The 18,213-nt window shown below is 39.9% G+C and overlaps 2 protein-coding genes and 1 long non-coding RNA gene across 6 annotated transcripts in view; all 3 read left to right on the top strand.

The window, feature by feature from the left end:
• The window catches only part of LOC101473278 (fatty acyl-CoA hydrolase precursor, medium chain), a 64,094-nt gene that overhangs the window by 11,146 nt on the left and 34,735 nt on the right, over positions 1-18,213 (top strand). For 3 of the 4 annotated variants that reach the window (XM_024803343.2, XM_076885663.1, XM_076885664.1), the window contains exons 5-14: positions 1,755-1,908; positions 1,993-2,097; positions 2,208-2,306; positions 2,442-2,585; positions 2,686-2,763; positions 2,852-2,999; positions 3,113-3,262; positions 3,350-3,422; positions 3,671-3,894; positions 3,998-4,088. In XM_024803343.2, coding sequence (XP_024659111.2) covers positions 1,755-1,908; positions 1,993-2,097; positions 2,208-2,306; positions 2,442-2,585; positions 2,686-2,763; positions 2,852-2,999; positions 3,113-3,262; positions 3,350-3,422; positions 3,671-3,857 — 1,138 coding nt within the window. In that variant the 3' untranslated portion in view covers positions 3,858-3,894; positions 3,998-4,088. Of the gene's footprint in view, positions 1-1,754; positions 1,909-1,992; positions 2,098-2,207; positions 2,307-2,441; positions 2,586-2,685; positions 2,764-2,851; positions 3,000-3,112; positions 3,263-3,349; positions 3,423-3,670; positions 3,895-3,997; positions 4,089-18,213 lie in introns of those variants that run through there. The other variant, XM_076885662.1, reaches the window with a different exon arrangement.
• Positions 4,394-10,243, top strand: LOC101464168 (cocaine esterase-like). Its single transcript, XM_004563445.6, has 4 exons — positions 4,394-4,800; positions 6,239-6,431; positions 6,508-6,649; positions 6,872-10,243. The coding sequence occupies exons 1-4, from the start codon at positions 4,728-4,730 to the stop codon at positions 7,007-7,009; spliced, it is 546 nt and encodes a 181-aa protein (XP_004563502.3). The 5' UTR covers positions 4,394-4,727; the 3' UTR covers positions 7,010-10,243.
• Positions 10,358-18,213, top strand: part of LOC143419339 (uncharacterized) — a 37,531-nt gene continuing 29,675 nt past the window's right edge. Inside the window, exons 1-2 of the long non-coding RNA XR_013099292.1 lie at positions 10,358-10,813; positions 12,148-12,809. This is a non-coding gene — a long non-coding RNA (uncharacterized LOC143419339). The remainder of the gene's footprint in view (positions 10,814-12,147; positions 12,810-18,213) is intronic.

Genomic DNA, 18,213 nt, shown 5'->3' on the forward strand with positions numbered 1-18,213 from the left:
AACTCCTCACCAAGGAGGCATCCAGGAGGCATCTAGTAGATGCCTAAACCACCTTAACTGGCTCCTTTTGATCTGGAAGAAGAGTGCTCTGAGCCCCTCCTGAATGTCCAAACTCCTCACCCCATCTCTAAGAGAGAGGCCAGTCACCCTTGGGAGAAAGCTCATTGTCACAGCACCAATCTGTCCATAAAAATTATGAACAGAATCTGTGATAAAGGGCAACCCTGGTGGAGTCCAGCACCCCCGAGGAACAATTACGATTTATTGTCAGCAATGCAAACCAAGCTCTTGCAACAGTTGTATAAGGACAGAATGAACCATGACAATGGGCCTCACACCCCCATACTACTGAAGCATCTCACAGAAGAATACTCTGAAGGACTTAACTGAAGGCCTTCTCCAAGTCAACACAACACATGTAGGCTGCTTGGGCAAACTGCGATAGACCCTCAAATATCCTCGAGAGAACAAAGAGCTGTGTTCCGCACCCGGGAGGAGCGGGAGGAAAAGCACATTGTTCCTCCAGTACTAGCAGTTCGACTAATTGACACACTCTCTATTCCAGAACCCTGGCATAAAATTTCCTGTGGAGGATGAGGAGTGTGATCCCCATATAATTGGAACAGACTGTCTTATCCCCCCTTCTGGAAGATGGGAAGCACAACCCAGGTCTGCCAGTCTAGTGGTATGGCCCCTGATCTCCCCGCAACATTGTAGAGACGTGTCAACCAAGACAGTCCTACAATATCCATTGCCTTACAGAACTCAAGGCGAACCTCATCCACTCCAGGGGCCCTGCCACCAAGGAGTTGTTTAACTGCTTCAGTGAACTCTCCCCTGGTTAAGCATTAGGTGCCCCACTTGTCGCCAGACTCTGCTCCTGCTACAGGAGACATGTCAGTGAGAGAAAGGAGGTCCTGTTTCCTTTTGCCGCCTGACAATATCCTCAGTTGAAATCAGCAGCACTCCACCAGCACTTTACACAATGTCGGTAAAGCACCCCTTTCCCCTCCTGAGTTGCCTGATAGTGTTCCAGAATTGCTCCAATAAGATCTGAGTCTTTTTTCATGGCCTTATTAAATTCCTCTCACACAAGTTTTTACTAGACTCTCCAGAAGACTGGTTCTAGAGCCAAAGACACACCTTCAGGTGAGCCTGACTATATCTAGGCAGTACCTCTCAACCTCCCACACTAACTGAAACTTCTTCTCCGCCAGAAAGGTGACATTCCATGTCTCCATCACCAGCTTTAGTAGTGGGCATCAGTCTCCCAGGGTCTCCATCCTTGATCGCCACTGGCACACACTGTACCCAACCCCTACGGTGCCTCCCATCTCCCTTGTTCAAGCATTGGGGCCATAGTAACCCTTTCCCAGGCCTGGTAAATTGTTCCCTCGATGTTGGACCCATGGAAATATAAATGAACTCAAGTTATGAAAGTAGAACATACTATGGTTTTGTTTTTCTGTGTTTTTATCTGATTTTATAAGACAAAAAATTGAAAGTTTGCTTTATTTATCACAAGGTATAAACATAGCTTGGTAAATTTTTTACTGCCTTACCGTGTCACTCAGCTTCAGCAAATATGTGGAAGTGGCATATGCAGCTACTGCCCAACTGGACAAACAGAATGCAAAAGTGGTTTTCAGAATCCTCTACTAGCTGCTGTCAATAACACATGAATAGAAGTGTCTTGTAAAAAGATGTTTCAATCAGGGAAAATACATTATAAAAATAACATTTTGTTCTATCAGCACTGGAGATGAGCACATTTCAGGGAACTTTGGCCTCCTGGACCAGGTTGAAGCTCTCAAGTGGATCCAGCAGCACATTCACAACTTTGGAGGAGACCCAGGATTAGTTACTATATTTGGAGAGTCTGCTGGTGGAGTGAGCGTGTCTCTTCTGGTAATCTACAGTCAAAGGAACTTTAAATAAACCTTTTCACTCTAGAACAAAAATTAATATGTGATGTGTTACTTGAATCACCAGCTCCTGTCACCACTGTCTGATGGGCTGTTTCACCGTGCTATTGCTGAGAGTGGCACAGCTGCAATGAATGTACTTGTGGCAAATGATCCTCTACCAATGGCGCAGGTTAATTATCCATATTCTTCCTTTTTGGAGGGTTAAAAACATTTTTGTTGCAGAATAATGAGAATATTAAAATGGAATTGTTTTGACAAATATTTGCCATTTCACCTCAGGCAATTGCAAACGCATCTGGCTGCAGTCTTGAAAGCACAAAGAAGATCAGTGACTGCATGAGAAACCTTGATATTGATACTATAGTGGGTTTTACACAGGTGAGGTAATGGGTGCAAATATGATAGAGAATGATTATTATGTCTTCTACAATATTTCTTTGAAGCCTTTGATTTCTCCCTCAGCTCTGTTCATGCTATCACATCTTTCACTTTTGTATATTTAATTCTCTCAAGGATCCAAATTTGAGATTTCAAGTAAATGTTGATGGACATTTCCTGACTAAACCTGTGGATGAGCTGTTTCGTAAACATGAACTCCATGCTGTTCCATTCATGACTGGTGTCAATAATGATGAAGGTGGATGGATACTTGTATCAGTAAGTGTTGCAGAAACTTCTGAATAAAGATCTCAATATAATTTTAAAATTGCAAAACAACAGCAAAGATAAAAAGTAATTTGGCTTGGTATTTCCTTAGTTTTTTGCTCCCCAAAACTGGACAGAAGGACTAGATCGGGAATTTGTTTTGAACATGGTTTCCTTCTTCTACCCCGACGTAAGGCAGACACTACTTGATGTTACAATATTACTGTCCCCTGACCTGCTCGAGCTTCTTTGATTGATGTGCTGCTTATTTCTTTAAGCCTAAAGCAGCATTTATCAGCGATGTGATAGCTGATGAATATATCGGAAATGGTGACGACCGTGTGAAAAACAGAGATGGGTACACTGAGATGCTTGGAGATTTGTTTTTCACCATTCCAGCGATCAAAGCTGCTAATGCTCACAGAGGTAATTTAATTTGTTTAATGAAAGATTATACAAATCTGTTTAAAACCCAATACTTGATGTTTACTGTGACACACTTTCATTAACAAATATCACACACATTCATCAAATTCCAGATGCAGGCGCTCCTGTATACCTGTATGAGTACCAACATCCTCCCAAATTCCTGCAGCAGAAAAGGCCGAGCTTTGTCAGGACTGACCACGGAGATGAAATTTTTACAGTTTTGGGATTTTGCTTCACAACTTCCCATGTTAGGTTACCCGGTAAGATAACATAGAAATCTGCCTTAGTGCTAGATCTGTTTTGTTTTCCAAGTGTGAAAAATATGTTTTGCAACATGATCGTTTTAGATCCGTGCCCTGAGGATGAGGAACAGTTGAGCAAGATCATGATGAGCTACTGGGGGAACTTTGCTCGCACAGGGTAGGAATTTCCAAATGTTGTAAATTTCACACTTCACACTTTTAATAACTGAATGGTAAATGGTAAATGTCCTGTATTTGTATAGCGCTTTACTAGTCCCCAAGGACCCCAAAGCGCTTTACACATCCAGTCATCCACCCATTCAGACACACATTCACACACTGGTGATGGCAAGCTACATTGTAGCCACAGCCACCCTGGGGCGTACTGACAGAGGCGAACTTAATAACAAATGTATATGTGTTTAGATCTCCTGATGGGCAAAACCTTGTCCACTGGCCAAAGTATGGAGCAGAAGAAAAGTACCTGGCGATTGGTTTAACAACGCAGGTAACTGCTCAGCACCTGAAGAAGGAGCGCTTTGTCTTCCTGACTCAGACCGTCCCAGAGAAGATCAAACAGCATGAGGAAAATGCAGAACGCAGCGAGCTGTAGAAAACTCACATCTGGTCTCTGCTCCATCAATTTTAAAGTAATTACACTAAACCATAATTCCCTTATCTAAAGGTCTTGTGAAGATTATCCATATTCTAATATTAAATTAATATTTTGTTTTTTTCTTTTGTTTCTTTTAGTTGAATCCAGGGTATCAGGATATTTTAAATCAAGCGCTGTAAACATAGGTTTTGTAAAACATTTATAAAATAAAAAGATTTGATTAACCAATTTTGCAGCATTTTGTTTGTCTGTGACCTGTGCTAGTATTAACTGCAAACTTAGCACTCCATTCCCTAGAATATACTTTCAGATGCAACATGCCTTTTTTTCATGTTTTAATTCTAACATTTCATGTTGTGTACATTCAACCTTCCGAAGTCCTCTTAAGCAACTGTGTCAACACCTCTGTATCTGTGTGGGTCATGAGAAATGCAATGCAAACAAAAACAACTGCACTTGTATTAATTACTGTATCATAGTTCAAGAGCCTGTGCACAACATGTGCTCAAATCAGTAAACTTGTAACCAAATTCACATTTTGAGCTTTTCAGACAGGCCGACGAAAAAAAAGGATTGCAAGAAAAAGTTGTGAATTTGTGAATTACGATAGTGGCAAAGTACGCAGGACATCCGAAGCAGAAAGTGTTCTGGAGTGAGACCTGGAGTGAACCTAAAGTTTAGACTCTAGAATGGACTTTAGTCCTGTGATGGTTTGGCTGAATAACGTCATATCTGCTGCAGAAACTACCCTTTCCTCTTTGTGAAAGAGAAAAGGAGAAAACTTCATAAGCGGACATACTTCCTCTTCTTGGCTCTGCGCTCAATTATTGGGAAATCTGCAGAGTTTCGCAATCCACAGAGCCAACCATGAAGCTGCATGCAAAGCAGTCTTTCTTCTTCTTATCATTTTTATTCATCTATGTTGTTGCAGATCTTCAGGGTAAGTAGGATAAAACAGTTCTTAGCAAAACGGTCTTTGTGACATCACCTAATTTCTGTGTAATGCGTGTGTTCCTTAAACTTACATGTAGTACATGTTTTTCTTTTCCTTTTTTTGCACAAGTCGCTTTTTGTAAAACCGGTGTTTAAATCTGACAATATTAATCAATCAGTAATCAACGGTATTATGGCAGTAATAGTCATTTTAAAAGCTGATAATTAAACATCAACTTTTGTGTTCTAAGTCCAGGTGACATTTTACCTGCAAAGGCTATTCACTCTGTTCAAAGGTGAATGATAGCAAAGAACCAAGCATGTGAGACGATTGTAGGTCAAATGTTTTAGAAGGACAGGTTGCAATTAATCAGACTTTGTTTTGTTTAAATTGGACCGTACAATTTTTAATTATTTTTATTTTTATTATTTTTCTTTGGCAAAAAAAGCTGTTTAAAAACAAACAAACAATATTTTTTGCTAACTTTATGCCGATAAGGAGTAAATGGAGTATTGCTGTGATTGTGAATAAACAGAAACAGATTTCTGCAGATTTCAACTCTGCTTCTTTACCAGGGTCACTGTAGACGCAACACACATCAAAGGAAGTCTATGGCAAAACAAAAAACCAGAGCCGTGTGAGCAAGTAGCTTTTTTAAAAAAAAAATAAATGATGAAGTATCACACTTGGTCAGATCATTTAAACCACTTAAACAAACAAAAAATAATAGTAATAAAAATGGTCATGTAGTTTAAATGCCAATGTACAGCTGTGTGTCAGGATGTAGGACCTAAACACAGCACTCAAGCACGAGATGTTAACTGAAAACGGCAGCTTTATTGCTGGATATAATTCTATGCTTTTACAGAAAACCAAACTGAAAACAAGGAATCAGAAATAAGAAAATAAAACCAAAAAACTAAGGAACAAGGAAACTAATGGCTTAAAGCAGCAAACAGAGAACTAGGAATTTCCTAGGAGCATTGGTGTAACACACAGCAAAGAGTGTGTACGATGCAAAAACGGACAGAGGAAAAAACAGGGCTAAAATACACAAGGGAGTAATAAGGGAACTGACAACAGGAGGGACACCCAGCTTGAACTAATCAAACATAATGAGACAAAGGGCAAGCAAAATGAAAACACTGAACACCAGACACCAGACTATCAAAGTAACAGGCATGTCTCTGTAGCTTGAGCTCGATTAACATAATCCACCAAATGGTGTGCATCAAAAATGTAAAAATCAGAATTTAAATAATCAATAATGACAGGAATTACATAGTCCACAGCAAAATGTGACTTTTTATTGTTTGTTTTTGACAACAAGCTGTAGACAGCAATCAGATATTGCATGTTTTGAGAAAAGTACTTTTCACGGGAAATTTTATTTAAATATAAAGTTTTATGTGAAGATTTTCAGTCATTTCTAATATCCTGACAGCACCTGCAGTCCACACAAAGCTCGGGAGCCTGAAAGGTGAGTATGTGAGTGTGAAAGGGAAGGAGACTGGTGTCCATGCATACCTGGGTGTCCCATTTGCCAAGCCACCCCTTGGCCCTTCCTTGAGACTGGCTCCACCTCAGCCTGCAGAAAGATGGGAAGGAGTAAGAGATGCCACTAAACAGCCACCAATGTAAGAAATGTGAACTTCAACATACTTGGAGGAATTATTGGCTTTATTTGTAAAATTAGCATTGTCTCTCTTTAAGGTGCATTCAGTCTAAAGAAGCTGTTTTGGATCTGGTTGATAAACTCTGTGGACTGCTGGCAGAAATACCAGACATCTCTGAAGACTGTCTTTACCTCAACATATACACTCCTGCAAACAGAGCTAAAAATGCCAAGTTCCCAGTAAGAATCTTTTGCTGTAGGTTTTGAGGGATGCCTAAACACAATCTCAGTAAAGACACCCATCTTTAGAACTCAATTGTACATTTTATCATCTAAAATGTAAACTTAAATGTTCTTGTCCGTTTAAAGTTTAAATTCTTAAAGATTAGTTATTGTAGCTTGACTGAGACTCCAAAAGATCCTCTTATCTTTGATGGAAAGCTCTTTTATTATTCTTTCTAGGTCATGGTCTCAATCCATGGTGGGGGCTTTACGCTGGGATCAGCTTCAACATATGATGGCTCTGCCTTGGCTGCTTACCAAGAAGTGGTTGTGGTTCTGATCCAGTATCGCTTGGGAATTCTGGGTTTTCTCAGGTAAATAAACTCCATCCATCCATAATCTCTCCAACGGGTCGGCCCCAGCTGCCTTCTTCCAAGTGGAACACTGGGAGCCCAGAACTCCTCACCAAGGAGGTGTCCAGGAGGCATCTAGTCAAATGCCTAAACCACCTTAACTGGCTCCTTTTGATCTGGAAGAAGAGTGCTCCTAGTCCATCCTGAATGGCCAAACTCCTCATGCCATCTCTGAGAGAGGGCAGCCACCCTTGGGAGAAAGCTCATTGTCACAGCACCAATCTGTCCATAAAAATTATGAACAGAATCTGTGATAAAGGGCAACCCTGGTGGAGTCCAGCACCCCCGAGGAACAATTACGATTTATTGTCAGCAATGCAAACCAAGCTCTTGCAACAGTTCTATAAGGACAGAATGAACCATGACAATGGGCCTCACGCCCCCATACTACTGAAGCATCTCACAGAAGAATACTCTGAAGGACTTAACTGAAGGCCTTCTCCAAGTCAACACAACCAATGTAGGCTGGTTGGGCGAACTGCGATAGACCCTCAAATATCCTCGAGACGATAGAGAGCTGTGTTCCGCACCCAGTAGAAAAACCACATTGTTCCTACAGTTCTAGCAGTTCAACTAGCTGACAAACTCTCTATTCCAGTACCCTGGCATTGAATTTCCTCTGAAGGCCGAGTAGTTTGATCCCTATATACAGTAGCTGGAGCACACTCCAGTCCCCCTTATGGAAGATGGGAAGCACAATTCCAGTCTGCCAATCCAGAGGTACAGCCCCTGATCTCCACGCAGCATTGTAGAGGCGTCTCAACTAAGACAGTCCTACAATATCCATAGCCGTAAGGAACTCAGGACGACCCTCATCCATTCCAGGGGTCCTGCCACCAAGGACATGTTTAACTGCCTCAGTGCCCCACTTGTCCCCAGACTTTACTTCTGCTATGGACGATGATAGAGTTGTATTGTTGATTGTCATTTATGCTTAGAAACATTTACTCATTTATGCTTAGAAATATTTAACCATAGATGCTTAGAAGTGTATAATTAATTGTGTAGTGATAAGTTGTGTGATCTTTAACAGGCTACAGAGGCTTGGTGTGCATTCCTGGAATGCACACCTGCATCTTGGGGGCATGGGAAAAGTTTGCATCTTGCCTTATAGTTTTATGGTAGGATTAACGTAGTTACATTTGTTCTAGTCTAAGTGCTTTTCTGTTTAGATGAACTGCTGGACTTCCTTACCGGGGGGGGGTCTAGTCTACCCTCTTCCTAACCAAGGATGTTTGCTTGTGTGCTTTTATGACCCTTTGATCAGCAGTACCCCCCCCCAGGGGCGGAGCGTGGGGGTGGCTTACGGGGCTTAAGCCCGGGTTGTTTTGTCAGAAGCCCGGGGTATTTTGGAGTGTAATTTTTTCATAGTTAGATGCCTGGCTGACAACTGTATAAAACAAAAAGTACACACAATATTCGAAGCACATAGTGCACACTGTGGGAATTTACGACTGTGCGTGAATCCCCCCCTGATATTGGTATGATCCAAGCTCAGGCACTAAGCGACTGAGCGAGGGGGCGGGGGGAGCTGCTGCCTGTGTGCGCTGTTGGAGAGACGGAGCCAGCCATACTAAGGAGAGCTTAAGTTTGACCAGGTACCAAAGCAAATCATTCGTACCGTACAAATAATGTAAATATGACGGTGCATCACGAAAGATTGATATGAAACTGATCACTTGACCAATATTATTTTACTTGCTCTTCAAGTGAATCAACAAATGGCGAAATGAAAAGCCGAACAAATGCTATTTTTTAGAGAGTCTTAGCTTACGTGTGTTTATTTCATATTTTCAGTTCTTACCCTCCCCGACTAATTCGGTTTCAGTTATGTACTGAAATATAAGAATGGACATTAGAGGGTTCTTTCAAAGAAAAAACTCAGGTAAATGTTATTTTATATATTATGCTTTGTATGTTGTTCAGTATATTTCTATGCAAAACAAGAGGGATTTCAGTACACAGCAGGATATTCACATTTGTAACCAGATATTTACACTTTAGGGAGAAAACATAAAACATTTTTACTGTACAACATCAATTTAGAGTAAACTTTTGTTTTAGATAAATATTGAAATATATTTTGAATTAGTTAAATGTCAGAATAAAGAGAGACAGAGCTGTCTATTTTTTATCACTTTCATTAAATTTAGGAGTACATGTACACTAAGTTTATTGTTAATTAATAAGAAAACTCCAGACGATTCCATTCTGAGCTGAAGAAGCTTCTGATAGGTTCGTAGAGTCCATGTGAGTAAATTGGTGGCACAGCTGTGGATGCATATAAGGCAAAACACAGAGCCTGTTTCTTTGACATGGGAAAATCCAGAGATGTCAACCAAAACACCAGGAAAAGAATCGTGGAGCTCCATAAGTGTGGCTCAGTTTGAATAAAATTTGGTGCCATTTGCAATTAAAAAACACAGACAGTTTCTCTCTTTACTCTTAAAGTTAACAAATATGTTTTTATATTTATCAATCTAAAAAAATAAACATTTAGTCTGATTTGATGTTACAATTAAAAAAGTGTTTGTGTTTTGATCTGAAGAGTTTGTAAATATCTGGTTTCAACTGTAGATTTGATGATTGTCAGCACAAAGAGGGAGAGAGAGGAGCAGAGATTGAGATGGAGAATGAGGACAGAACAGAGATGAACAAGAGCAGGTGAGACACACATGTTAGTCAAATGGTTGCTTACTAAAAGTATCACTGTATCATAGGTACTCATGTATCTCGTACCTAGTGTTTCTTTTTAGGTTTGCTATTTTTCAAATTCTATATTTATTAAGTTCTGCAGGCTTGTTTGCACAACAAGGCTAAATAATTATATAAACTTTTCTCAATCTAAATATTGTACTTTGGTAGAATTAAATAAATAAGTGTAGTGCAGGTCTATGATGATTTTTAGTGCTACTATCATCTAGTTCTGATTGTGGTTATGTCTTGGTTAAGTCCTCAGTAATCCTGCTTTTGAACTGTTGTAGTCCTGTTTTAATTCTGGATCAGTTCTGGGTCTGGTTGAATTGGGGTTTAGTCCCTGTGTCTTGATACAGCCCCGACTTCGTTCTGTCTTGCTGCTCAATTAAAAAACTAGTTTAAGGTGTCCTGCATGTGTGATATATATATTTCCCTATATGAAGTCATTCTTTTTTGAACAAAACTCAAAACAGAGCCTATTAATCTTTCAGTCATTTCTACACCCCCCCCCCCCCCCCCCCCTCAAAAAAAAAAAAAAATCCCACATGCATACTACCCTTTAGGGCTAAGCCCCGGGTGTTTCAAATGTCTGGCTCCTCCTCTGCCCCCCCCCCCCCCCCCCCCCCCCCCACACACACACACGGTACTCTTTGTGTGTATGTAGACGTCATATGTTAATGACCCTATGCATATTCATGTAACCTCAATAAAAGGATAGTGTACGGGAGAACGGACGAGAGCTACTGGGGTCAAGCGAAGGGACGGCGCTCTGTCCAGTCTCTCCCGTGCACGAGTACCATGAAGAAGTTTGCCTACTTGCGTCTTGCTTGCAGTGTAATTATATTGTCTTAACGTTCCAGCGAATAGGTTCAAGCTACAAACCTAACATTAATTGGTCCTTCGATGCCGGCTCCCTGGGATCGCATTCACCGAGGGGGGGGGGGGGGGGGGAGAGGCACGCTGAAAGACTGACGTCAGCCAGGAAGTTCCTGTGGATTCGCTGTCTGTCTTTCTCCTCGATGAATGGCGATCGGCGGGATTCAGGCTGATATTACACGCTAAGCAACGCCAAGTAAGTTTAAAGAGGCCGACTCTATAACCGTGTCGTTGTGCAGTCTCCGCCATTTTGTGAGGCGTTGAGAAGTTCGCTGCTTTGTGGAGCGATAACTGGGTTAGTGTCCCGAAAAAGAAGTTTTGGTTAAATCGCCCAAGGGTCCCAAGCGTCCGGTGTGTGTCCGGTTTTGAAATCGCCCTGGGTGTGTGTCCCGAGCGTCCCTTCATTGGGTTTTGTCGCGCGAGTGGGTGAGCGTCCCACAGCTGGGTCAGGGTCCCGAGCGGTCCGGTCTGAGTCCGGAGTAGGCCTATTTTGTGTTATTGTCATTTTCGTCTCGTTGTTGTTGTTGTGTGTGCGGAGCAGACCGCGTGGTGTGTGACGTCAGCAGCTGTTGTTGTTATCATGGGTTTCCTAAGCAACCAGGAGTGTGTGTGGAAAGGGCCAGCCCACATCAGCAGCTGTGCTCTGGTGGGTGGCTTTCCCCCCACCCCTTCCTGACACAATGTTAACAGCCTGTGTGCCAAACCATTGAGGTGGATAGTTGTTAAAAGTAATCTACATTAAGCTTGTGGTTGCTCAAATTCAGTACAATGACTTGTGAGGTGAAGTGATATGGGTAAATACTTAAACTAATGAAGTGCATAGAGGCACTTGACCTGTGTGAAAGACTGTCGTCTTATTATGAGCCATTGTTGAGATATAGAGCACGCCTGTGAAAACAACTAAAATGCTGAACCATGTATGAAACATCTAAGAGTCCATGATGGAGAAGCTGTATTGAATATGAAAGAAACAGAGTTATGATAACTATGATAACTGGAGTGTGCAGCGTTTCCATGAGCAGTTTTCCTGCACCTTGACTCGTGTGTGTGTGTGTGTGTGTGTGTGTGTGTGTGTGTGGCATCAGCATCATGTTTTTGTTTATTTGTTTTGTTGGATTAAAAATAATTAAACGTGTGATCATGCCTATGGATCAGCATGGCACATATCTCCAGCCATATGATTTATTTATGCAGATGAAAAAGTGAGTGTGAATGTGTCTGACATCACAGTGTTTTTGTGCACTGTGCAAAAGTAATTGCCTTTGATTGTGAGTGAGAGCAGTGATTTTGCAGACCACCAGCTATTGTGAAGAAAAGAAAAAGAAAAAAAAAAAGAGTGAAAAAGAGACAAATTACATTGTAGACGAAGAAAAAAAAAAAATCATAGGAAAAAGGTTTTGATCAGCCGAAAAACAACTACAATGTCATTTTCTGCTTTTAAGAAAGGATTGTTCACACAAACACAGACAGAGAGAGATGTGTGATGATTAAGCAGTGATGATGATAATAATGAAAGTCTGTCGTTTACAGGTGGGGAACGGACCTGGATCAATTCTCCACGGGCAGCAGTCGGAAGAAAATTATAGGTTGAAATCATTAGAAAAAATAGAAAACACCCAGCCAGAATTTTTTTGGCTGAATTGTTTTGCAGCTTCCCGTCCTCATCCTGAACAAGCAAGCTCCAAGGAAACGAATCTCTCCCTGAAGACACAGAGTGCAGTTTCAGAAGCACGAGCATGAACATTTAACAGTGGACAGGAGTCCAAGAGACAATCTGAGCAGAGAGGTCCAGCAGCGCTGTGGGCAAACGGCATCAGAAAGAGAAGAACCACCATCTAGATTGGATGGATGGAGATGCGTTTCCAGCCAGCTGCAACCTCACTGTGTGTGAAGGACTTTTGAGAAGACTGTCTGAGTTTGACATTTGCCATGTTTGGAGTGAGATGGCAATGAAAGAGACAGTGGGACAAAGAGTGACACGGGACAAAGCTGGAAAAAAAAAAAAAAAACTGACTGCCATTGGACTGAAAAGTGGGAGAGAAGGAGAGGAGCAGAAGAGGGCTGAGGCTGCTGTTTTAGTGTGGGCAATCAAATTAGGTTAAGGAATTCGGGGAGACAAGTGACTGCCTGGAAGTGGAGGATTGACACAGTGTCCAGACCACCACAAAAGGGGGAAGAGGACGAGCACTAAGGTATGCAAGTGTGCTGTTAGAAAATGGAAAGGTGACACTACACATGCAGCTAATATCCACCAGAGATAACACAAGACCATACACAAAGTGTTACACATTAAAAGAGGGTATTTGTAGAAGGGGTTAACAACACACAGTGTGGTTGCCGATGGTAACCTGTTTCAGAAGATACATAAAAACAGAACATGAACTAGAAAGTGCATTTTCTGAAGAAACTGCAGTGTGAATGCTTGAATCTGAATGTATGGACTGAAATGAATTAATTGCTGAATTTTGAGTTAAAAATTTTGAATGAGATAAAAAAAAAAAAATAAACAACCTGAATTTAACCTGAAAACAACAGTGCTGAACTGCTAAAAGCTGAAGGTTACACAGAAGAAGAAGTTGGAAAAAAGCTGAAAATGTTTTAATTGTAAATTAGAAAAACCTAAGAAATGAGAAAAGAACATTTAGAGTCAGAAAACATCTGAATGAATATTAAAAGGTCATATTCTTTGAATCACTGAATGACTAAAATGTGATCCCTCCACTTGGACCCACACAGTTTAAAAAGTTTACATCTCTGAGCTTTGAAAGACAAAATGTGGGAAAAAGAACAACGATGGCGACGTTTTGAGGGTAAAATGATGGCTTTAACACTGTGGACACAGCAGCAGTTGAAAGAGAAGTGTTTAAGATGAATTTTGGCAGAGTGGCAGAGAGAGCTCGTTAAGCAGGCAGGTGTGAGCCTGGTTGCTATAGTGACCGCACCCAATGGCTCCATACACACGCACACAGACATGCACCTCACTTTTGCTGCTTAAAATGAACAGAAAAGTCAGGCCGAAACAAATCGTTCCCAAATGAAAAGTAAAAGTCGTATTGACAAAATTCTTTCACCGTGAGCGACAGCAATGTCTAGTCTACCTAATTCTCAGTTTTCATGCCTGTGGAGCTTATTATATGGACGTGGTGACAGTGGAAAGACACCATGCTCTTCTGATTTTCAAACGAACCTTCTGAGCCATTTTAACATTAGAGTCTATGGAAGAGTTGGAGGGAGGAGGCTGTGCATTGGTGACATTTATGAAAGAACCATAACACCTAGTACAATAGTAAACACATTGGATGAAAGAGGACAGCCATGGCTACGTTTTGAGGGTAAAATCATACCTGTAGAGCAAACGCTGCGGACACAGCAGCAGTTTTAAAAAAGATTTTAAGATTAATTTTTTTGCTCCTCTCACTCTAGCAGTTGAGCTGCCTCACTCTAGCCCCAACATTCCGTCCCATACACACCCATTATAAACTCTGAAACGGGTGAAAAAACATCATGAAACTTAAACTGGAACTGAAGAAAAAGTATAATAGATATTGAAAAGATAAATACAAGTTGAATAGTTGAATGTCTTGTCTTCGTTTTAAAGTTTGAATGGTGGCTCTATGTCAATGTATGTGGAAGTAGTAAGAGTTTAAAAATGAGTAAGTTGAATGAGAATTTGAAGGGTCTCCCCATTGAAATACATGGGAAATTTTTGTTGAATAAAGTTGAATAAAATTAAAAATATAAATGTTAAAAATGAGAAAAATAGAAGCAGTCATGTCCAAAATAATAGGAATCTAACGATGTTTGAATGGTTTTTCTAAGTTGAACGGTTTTGAAGGAGTAGGCTTTCAAAAAACGTACGGAATAAGAAAATATAACTAGAAAGTGCATTTTCTGAAGAAACTGCAGTGTGAATGCTTGAATCTGAATGTATGCACTGAAATGAATTAATTGCTGAATTTTGAGTTAAAAATATTGAATGAGATAAAAAAAAAACCAAAAAATCAAATTTAACCTGAAAACAAAGGTGCTGAACTGCTAAAAGCTGAAGGTTACACAGAAGAAGAAGTTGGAAAAAAACTGAAAATGTTTTAAATGTAAATTAGAAAACCCTAAGAAATGAGAAAAGAACATTTAGAGTCAGAAAACATCTGAATGAATTTTAAAAGGTCATATTCTTTGAATCACTGAATGACTAAAATGTGAACCCTCCACTTTGATCCACACAGTTTAAAAAGTTTAAATGCCTGAGCTTTGAAAGATACGGTGTTGGAAAGAGAACAATAATGGCGACAATTTGAGGGTAAAATGATGGCTGTAACACTGTGGACACAGCAGCAGTTGAAAGAGAAGTGCTTAAGATGAATCTTGGTACAGTGGCAGGCAGAGCTCGTTAAGCAGGCAGGTGTGAGCCTGGTTGCTATAGTGACCGCACCCAATGGCTCCATACACACGTACACAGACATGCGCCTCACTTTTGCTGCTTAAAATGAACAGAAAAGTCAGGCCGAAACAAATCGCTCCCAAATGAAAAGTAAAAGTCGTATTGACAAAATTCTTTCACCGTGAGCGACAGCAATGTCTAGTCTACCTAATTCTCAGTTTTCATGCCTGTGGAGCTTATTATATGGACGTGGTGACAGTGGAAAGACACCATGCTCTTCTGATTTTCAAACGAACCTTCTGAGCCATTTTAACATTAGAGTCTATGGAAGAGTTGGAGGGAGGAGGCTGTGCATTGGTGACATTTATGAAAGAACCATAACACCTAGTACAATAGTAAACACATTGGATGAAAGAGGACAGCCATGGCTACGTTTTGAGGGTAAAATCATACCTGTAGAGCAAACGCTGCGGACACAGCAGCAGTTTTAAAAAAGATTTTAAGATTAATTTTTTTGCTCCTCTCACTCTAGCAGTTGAGCTGCCTCACTCTAGCCCCAACATTCCGTCCCATACACACCCATTATAAACTCTGAAACGGGTGAAAAAACATCATGAAACTTAAACTGGAACTGAAGAAAAAGTATAATAGATATTGAAAAGATAAATACAAGTTGAATAGTTGAATGTCTTGTCTTCGTTTTAAAGTTTGAATGGTGGCTCTATGTCAATGTATGTGGAAGTAGTAAGAGTTTAAAAATGAGTAAGTTGAATGAGGATTTGAAGGGTCTCCCCATTGAAATACATTATAAATTTTTGTTGAATAAAGTTGAATAAAATTAAAAATATAAATGTTAAAAATATGAAAAATAGAAGCAGTGTTGTCCAAAAGAATAGGAATCTAACGGTGTTTGAATGGTTTTTCTAAGTTGAACGGTTTTGAAGGAGTAGGCTTACAAAAAACGTACGGAAAAATAAAATATAATAATAATAACTAGAAAATGCATTTTCTGAAGAAACTGCAGTGTGAATGCTTGAATCTGAATGTATGCACTGAAATGAATTAATTACTGAATTTAAGTTAAAAATCTTGAATGAGATAAAAAAAAAAACCCGAATTTAACCTGAAAACAAAAGTGCTGAACTGCTAAAAGCTGAAGGTTACACAGAAGAAGAAGTTGGAAAAAAGCTGAAAATGTTTTAATTTTAAATTAGAAAAACCTAAGAAATGAGAAAAGAACATTTAGAGTCAGAAAACATCTGAAAGAATATTAAAAGGTCATATTCTTTGAATCACTGAATGACTAAAATGTGATCCCTCCACTTGGACCCACACAGTTTAAAAAGTTTAAATGTCTGAGCTTTGAAAGACAAGATGTTGGAAAGAGAACAACGATGGCGACGTTTTGAGGGTAAAATGATGGCTTTAACACTGTGGACACAGCAGCAGTTGAAAGAGAAGTGTTTAAGATGAATTTTGGCAGAGTGGCAGAGAGAGCTCGTTAAGCAGGCAGGTGTGAGCCTGGTTGCTATAGTGACCGCACCCAATGGCTCCATACACACGCACACAGACATGCACCTCACTTTTGCTGCTTAAAATGAACAGAAAAGTCAGGCCGAAACAAATCGCTCCCAAATGAAAAGTAAAAGTCGTATTGACAAAATTCTTTCACCGTGAGCGACAGCAATGTCTAGTCTACCTAATTCTCAGTTTTCATGCCTGTGGAGCTTATTATATGGACGTGGTGACAGTGGAAAGACACCATGCTCTTCTGATTTTCAAACGAACCTTCTGAGCCATTTTAACATTAGAGTCTATGGAAGAGTTGGAGGGAGGAGGCTGTGCATTGGTGACATTTATGAAAGAACCATAACACCTAGGACAATAGTAAACACATTGGATGAAAGAGGACAGCGATGGCTACGTTTTGAGGGTAAAATGGTGGCTGTAGAGCAAACGCTGTGGACACAGCAGCAGTTTTAAAAAATATTTTAAGATTAATTTTTTTGCTCCTCTCACTCTAGCAGTTGAGCTCTCTCACTCTAGCCCCAACATTCCGTCCCATACACACCCATTATAAACTCTGAAACGGGTGAAAAAACATCATGAAACTTAAACTGGAACTGAAGAAAAAGTATAATAGATATTGAAAAGATAAATACAAGTTGAATAGTTGAATGTCTTGTCTTCGTTTTAAAGTTGGAATGGTGGCTCTATGTCAATGTATGTGGAAGTAGATACAGTTTAAAGAGGAGGAATTTGAATGAGAATTTGAAGGGTATCCCCATTGAAATACATTATAAATTTTTGTTGAATAAAGTTGAATAAAATAAAAAATATAAATGTTAAAAATGAGAAAAATAGAAGCAGTGTTGTCCAAAAGAATAGGAATCTAACGGTGTTTGAATGGTTTTTCTAAGTTGAACGGTTTTGAAGGAGATAGATTACAAAAAACGTACGGAATACAGAATAATAATAAATAAAATAGAATAAAGATTAGAAGAACAATACTGTGAATGCTTTTCAAGCATTCACACTAACTAGAAAGTGCATTTTCTGAAGAAACTGCAGTGTGAATGCTTGAATCTGAATGTATGCACTGAAATGAATTAATTACTGAATTTAAGTTAAAAATCTTGAATGAGATTAAAAAAAAAACCCGAATTTAACCTGAAAACAAAAGTGCTGAACTGCTAAAAGCTGAATGTTACACAGAAGAAGAAGTTGGAAAAAAGCTGAAAATGTTTTAATTGTAAATTAGAAAAACCTAAGAAATGAGAAAAGAACATTTAGAGTCAGAAAACATCTGAAAGAATATTAAAAAGTCATATTCTTTGAATCACTGAATGACTAAAATGTGATCCCTCCACTTGGACCCACACAGTTTAAAAAGTTTACATCTCTGAGCTTTGAAAGACAAGATGTTGGAAAAAGAACAACGATGGCGACGTTTTGAGGGTAAAATGATGGCTTTAACACTGTGGACACAGCAGCAGTTGAAAGAGAAGTGTTTAAGATGAATCTTGGCAGAGTGGCAGGCAGAGCTCGTTAAGCAGGCAGGTGTGAGCCTGGTTGCTATAGTGACCGCACCCAATGGCTCCATACACACGCACACAGACATGCACCTCACTTTTGCTGCTTAAAATGAACAGAAAAGTCAGGCCGAAACAAATCGCTCCCAAATGAAAAGTAAAAGTCGTATTGACAAAATTCTT

Source organism: Maylandia zebra, linkage group LG7, assembly GCF_041146795.1.
Source record: "Maylandia zebra isolate NMK-2024a linkage group LG7, Mzebra_GT3a, whole genome shotgun sequence".
NCBI classification, from domain to species: Eukaryota; Metazoa; Chordata; class Actinopteri; order Cichliformes; family Cichlidae; genus Maylandia; species Maylandia zebra.